This window comes from Condylura cristata, unplaced genomic scaffold, assembly GCF_000260355.1.
Source record: "Condylura cristata isolate star-nosed mole 26May11 unplaced genomic scaffold, ConCri1.0 scaffold00014, whole genome shotgun sequence".
In the NCBI taxonomy this organism is placed as follows: Eukaryota; Metazoa; Chordata; class Mammalia; order Eulipotyphla; family Talpidae; genus Condylura; species Condylura cristata.
In genome coordinates, this window is record NW_004567115.1 from 38,960,721 (window position 1) to 38,966,720 (window position 6,000).

Here is a 6,000-nt window from a genome sequence, read left to right on the forward strand (position 1 = left end):
AGACAAAGGAGGGTGGTGGTGGTCACTGACTTCAGGATTTAAGATGCTCACTGTATATACCTATTCTCAAACTTGCTAATTGTTTTCTACTTATGTCAAGTTTTCCACCCCTTTATGAATTTTTTGTGGTTATCATTTACAAAGAATGCTCAAAAGGACACATCCCATCCACAACAATTATATGTAAGAGTGAAGTAAAAATATTTCCAATTTATGTTCAACTTACTGTTGCTCCAAAAAGCTACTAAATTGTTAGGACATCAATACTTATTGACAGAATCTAATAAAACAGAACTGTTAGCTGTTTATTTCCCAACTTGAGAGCAATGTGGAAAACTACAGGCACTACAAGCAGTCTTGCAGACTGAAGCACTGGTATTTGCTTGGAGGAAATCCCCTGTCTAAAAAATGCTCTTGGCAGGATCTGATTCCTGCAAGCAGTAAATAAACCTAGTGTATGTAGCTGAGGCCCTGGAATTGCTTCCTACTAGGTAGCTGATTTGAAGCAGTGATGTTTCACAGCCTCACCTGTCGGAGACTTGGGGGGGGAGGGGCGGGGGGGGGCGACAGGCAGGGTCTCAAGGTGGGAATGGCGTGGGCAAGCGGAAATTCCTAGAAAAAGGGAAAAAAGGGGAGTGGGCGCGAGGAAGACACGGGAATGGGAGTTGGGTACAAGTCTTCCTGTTCTGCCTTCAGCAGAGGTTTATTTTATACACTTCAAGCAGGCAGAGGGATGACATTAGCATATGAAATGGGCTAAGATCACAATCACCTTTTTGCTAAGAATAGTCTGGGGTCGTTTTGACCTTCAGTTGAGATTATAACATTTTTAAAATCAATCTATCAAGGTTAAAACAGGTACACAGATTTACAAGGTTCAAGACTAATACTACTATATTTACCACAGTGAAGATTAACCAAAGTCCCTTAAGCATTATCTATTACTTAAAGGCTTTCATTCTCATAGAGACATCCTAGGGGGTAAAGTAAAGTGAGGGCAGGAAGAGGAAATTTCTTGCAAATCAAATTAAGGTAAGGTTCTTTGAAAAACTTGTTAGAAAGTTTAGTGAGGTTTTTTGAAGTCTAGATGGTAGAAAACCTGATGAGCTCTGCATAGGCGACTTGGGTGAATTTGCATATCTAAAGACTAGATAGTAGAAAGCTTGAGTGGTTATTTAGAAACTGAATAGAAGGCTATGAGAGGTAGAGTGATAAGATTTGGGTTTTCCTCAGTCTGGCAGTGAGAAATTTTGCAGTAAGAATCATTTTTGTTTTTATTAATCAGCCAGTTGCTTAATGACTTTTGACTTCAAGAGGAATTTCTCACCCTGGTACAGTACTTGCTTGTCAGGGTCAGGTAGCGCCTTCTGAGGCTGAGGCAATCCAACTGTAAGCTGAACGTTGCTCAGAATATTTTGATATCATGATTATACAAAAAAGGGAGGTCATAACATAAGTTAGCAGTGGAAAGTCTGATTTTTCAGAGCTTTTCCCGATCTACCCGGAATCTGTCAGACGATAGATGTTGCATAGCTTGTGTCACTCACCACTCCCCTGCCGTGCTGTCTGCCCACTCTGCCCCACTGGCCTCCTGCGTCAGGACCTGTAGTGTGGAAAGGTCCTAGAGCCTCGCTACACTAGCCATGCTATGGGTCTCGGGGCTTTGTTACTTTTGATTTCTTGTATCTTTAAAATTATTAGTAAAGCAGAAACAAAATCTATTATAAAAACATTTTTACATTCTCAACTTCATTTGAAAATTATGAACATTTATAATACTGGTTAAATACAAAGAACTTATTAAACAGTATTTCTCACATGATATTGTTACTCTTGTGGGCTCTTCCAATGTTTTCGCACCATCGATATTTACAAATATCATAAACCAATAATTCTTCTGGGAAAAAGTAGTTCCAACGCCGAATTCCTGGAAAGCAGACAATGTTTCTAAATGTACTATCACTGTATCATATAACAGTTAATAAAATAAAAAAGATATCTTTACCTCCTTTAATGCCATTTTTATTCACCAAAGAAAGAACAAATTGATCAATTTCAGGGTAGGGTGAACACTGAAAGCCTTCAATGCTTTCTACTGCAACAGAAACAAAAATTAATCATAAATTGTAACAGCTGAAAATTGGGCTAGGTTTGGATTAAGTTGATGCTTAGTACAATATGGGTTTATAATCACCTAGTTTTTATTTATTCCTTTTTTTGCAATTCGCCTACTAGTACATGGGTTCCTGTTACCCTGCAGAGTAGGTAAAATGCAAATCTCTCAATTAAATGTTAATTAATATTCATAAAAAGCAATTTAAATCTTTTCAATCCTATCCAATTCTTTGGTCCTCATAGCCAGGAGCTGGCTTAGTACTATTAGTTAGGCCTTGGTATCACTGCAAACTGGTGCATTTGCAACTCAAACTTTCACACAACTTCAGTGTCACATGAGGCTATTCTTTGGCCATGATGATTCAATAGAAAACAAAACCACTCTAATCATGTCTGAACACATACAAAACATTTCTCAGACCACAAACAACTACCTTTCTCCTTATCTTGTCTAACAGAAGTTGCTGCTGCTGCTTTTACCAATTATAGCCTTACCCTCCTTATAATCTAACTTCATTCTCGGTAAGATTTTTTAAAGATACTTGTTTGTAGATTATACCTGACTATACCCAATTCAAAACAAAGCTGAATTTCGTTGGACTTGCATCGAAAAAATCACATACATTTAGTCTGAGTCCTTTAAGTCCTTTTAACACTTTACTGAGATGCCCACAGTTCCCTATGGTGTATCTTCCTGTAGCTGTGCCCAGTGATAAACTCTACCTGTGCTAGATGGGTGTGTTCTGTTAGTCTTCAGTTGTATGCAGTAACTTGACTATATTTTATATTTAGAATCAACTTTAAGGATTTATTAGACTATCAAAGTTTCAATTTTAAAAAACAGAATCTAATTATCTTAAAGCCTATATTTTACCTAAAAATATAATTAGAACTGTTTTAGTAAATGAAGTGAGAGAAACCAAAATCAAAGCCTAGAAAAAGCTATTTCATGTAAGAAAATACCCATAATTTGAGTCTACTATAAAATCTACAAGAGTATTTTATAGTGTGACCAATTCTACTTTATTGTACATTTCCCATTGCAGTTTTTCACTATTATAGTGACAAACCAGTATCTGTTTACTAAAGTGTTTTCTTAGAAAATAACCTGCAAGATCCCTATAGGAATGAAACACAGGTTTCATGAAAAACTGCAGCTATTGCAAAAACTAGAAGAGCTCCATAGAGAAGAAATACAGAAAAAAATTCTGCTAAGTGAAATAGGAAATAATATGCAGCCCATTTGTGATAGGGGACAGAGGTGTAAAGGGAACTTTGTTTTTTTATCTTAGGTGTTCAAAACCATCTACATTATTTTTGTACTGTTTTGAAAAACACCATATAAACAAAATTAGTATGTGTTTATGTAATTTTTGTGCATTTTATTTTGGATAGAAACTTAGCTAAAAAGTATAGCTAGAAGGTTCTCCCTGGTGGTGCAAGAGGTTGAGTCTAGCACTATCAAGCTATCAGCAGCCAGGGAGCTGACCCACATAGCGCAGCAGACCTCTCCTGTCTCACCTGCTGCTCCCCTCAGCAGTGTATGTCAGTCAATCTGCCTGTTCTGCTCCCCACTGTCTCTGATAGATTCTCTCACTCCCCCATACCTTTATATAGCCTATACCCCTGCTCTTGTATGCATAAATAAAATCAATCTTTTAAAAATAGAAGTGTAACAGGTACAGGTTTCATGGACTCCGCCCTACTCCAGATGCTGGAACTCCAAATCCCATCAGTACCAAGAAGAAGCACGCAGGGACATGAGGGCGGAGCTGAGCAGCCAGGTTGGGATAAAACCGGACATGTGGGCTCTGGGGGGACCTGGTGGTTCGCAGCTGATCATTTTGGCGCTCAATCGGTTTTCAGCGTGCCGGTGGAGTCCAAGTCAGCAGAACTGGTAGGACATCCTAGTTAACCTGTGTTTCTCTCCCTCTTTCCCTGGGTTATTCCTTTACCTTTCTCCTTATAAATAAATCCATTACTTAACCTTTTGTGTGTATTATGTGCCCATAATACGATTGAATCGTAAGCGCACGGGTGAAGACCCACAGACAGGCAACCCAATCCACATTGGGGTGGTGCCTTGTAACAGAAGGACAGAGAGGAATATTTGAGATTTAAGATTTGTAAGGCAAAACAGGTTAGGTTTTGTATCCTTAAATTTTCTTAAAATTACCTGAAGTGTTAGCACTATTACAGTGCTCCACTCCTTTTTGTTTGATCTGAGGTGTGTCAGATGTAAGAATTCTTAAAGTATCTGAGAATCTGCAAAATCATAGAAACAAAATAACGTTAGAAATAAAGAGACAAGGCAACAGAAAGGAAAGTGAATTTCAGATAGTTCCATCTTCAAGTCCTTTGTTTAGCAGCTGATCTTTCTAGGTCATTTATGTCACATTTGCACAAAACCCACCATATGAAAGAATACAGTGATGGATTAAAATACTTTCCCCAAATACTTTCAAAGGACTCTAGGAATTAAGCTATTGATTGAAGTCTAATTCTATTCCACAAGCATACAGAACTTTTACACTTTTTTTTTTTTACAAATAATTTTTACACTGTGAATAACAGGAAGACAAAGGAAACAGATAAAAACAAAGGTTAAAAATGGTTTAAAATTAAGAAAATTCATTTATAACCATAAAGATGTATCCTTGATTTCAGGAAGAAAAATACCTGATTGTTTACTTGGTTAAGAAAAGGTAATTAAGATAATCCTATTCCTATTCAGTAGTCCTCTCCAGTTTTATGAAATTAATACCAAACTACAAAAAAAAGGAGATTGGGTAAATCAGTAGATTATTACAGCCCACTCATTTACCCGTTTTTCTCATAAATGATAGACTGCAATCTAATTCTGGTGTCAATGATGGATAATAAAAGTCATACGTTTTATACTACTTTACTATTTCTAGAACTTCAGAAACTACTACTACTAACATTTTACTGAGACAATATTACGTACAAGCGGTTTCACCTAAAAAGCTTCAATCCTCAATCCTCACAAGTCCATAATATAGGTGGTGTTCTTATTTCCATTTTAAAGATGAGGAAGCTACACTTGTGACATTACTTTGTGATATTATGAAAGAGCTCAGAGTTGAGAAATACATGAAGAAAAACAACCCATCTTTAACCCTCTGGGGTAACTGCTATCAAGCAGACATCCTGACACTACTGTCCCTACAACAGTGTATTGCGATTACTATTCAATTCATTGCTATGGAATTTCTATTAAAAATGTTATTTAGGAAAATCAAAGGGAAGAACTAGACCCAAGGTAATTTAGCAAGGCAATTTAGTCTGATTCATAATCACATATTTTGGGCTGACGAAAGTTGCCAATCCAGAATAAAAGGCAAATTTCTGTTGAAACAGTCTATACACTTTTAAAAAATACCAAAACCTGAATGTTTAACAACAGAACTACCAATAGACTCTTTTTAACAACATAGTGAAAAATTATGTAAGCATTGAAGTTTTATCTACAATTAACTGTTGACAAATTAATTTGGTAGACATTCATGATATATGTTGTATGTATAAAACAGGCGACAGCTTATGAACCAAAAAAACTTTTGAATGTAAATTATATGTATGTACCTTCATTTATGAAGAGATATTAGTTGCAATTAAATTTCCCAGAATAGGTAATTCTTATTTTCTTCTTTACAGACAGGGTGATTATTTTAGAGAAACGGGACAATTTAGAAAGTACAATCGTAAAAGGATATAAAGAAAAAATTAGGTGGTTAAAAAATAATATACTACTTTTTTTTTTAATTTTTTTTTTTTTTATTCATACAGAACTGGGGTACAGGCCAGAGATGCGGAGGGTGAGAGGATTCACCAGAGACAGAGTGGGGCACAGAACAGGCAGAT

The 6,000-nt window shown here is 36.4% G+C and overlaps 1 protein-coding gene across 1 annotated transcript in view; it reads right to left on the bottom strand.

Moving 5' to 3' along the window:
* The window catches only part of PRIMPOL (primase and polymerase (DNA-directed)), a 29,520-nt gene that overhangs the window by 4,077 nt on the left and 19,443 nt on the right, over positions 1-6,000 (bottom strand). The window contains exons 8-10 of the mRNA XM_004682504.2: positions 4,292-4,380; positions 2,006-2,095; positions 1,819-1,927 (exon numbers count right to left, since the gene is read on the bottom strand). Of these exons, the coding sequence (XP_004682561.1) occupies positions 1,819-1,927; positions 2,006-2,095; positions 4,292-4,380 (288 nt within the window). The remainder of the gene's footprint in view (positions 1-1,818; positions 1,928-2,005; positions 2,096-4,291; positions 4,381-6,000) is intronic.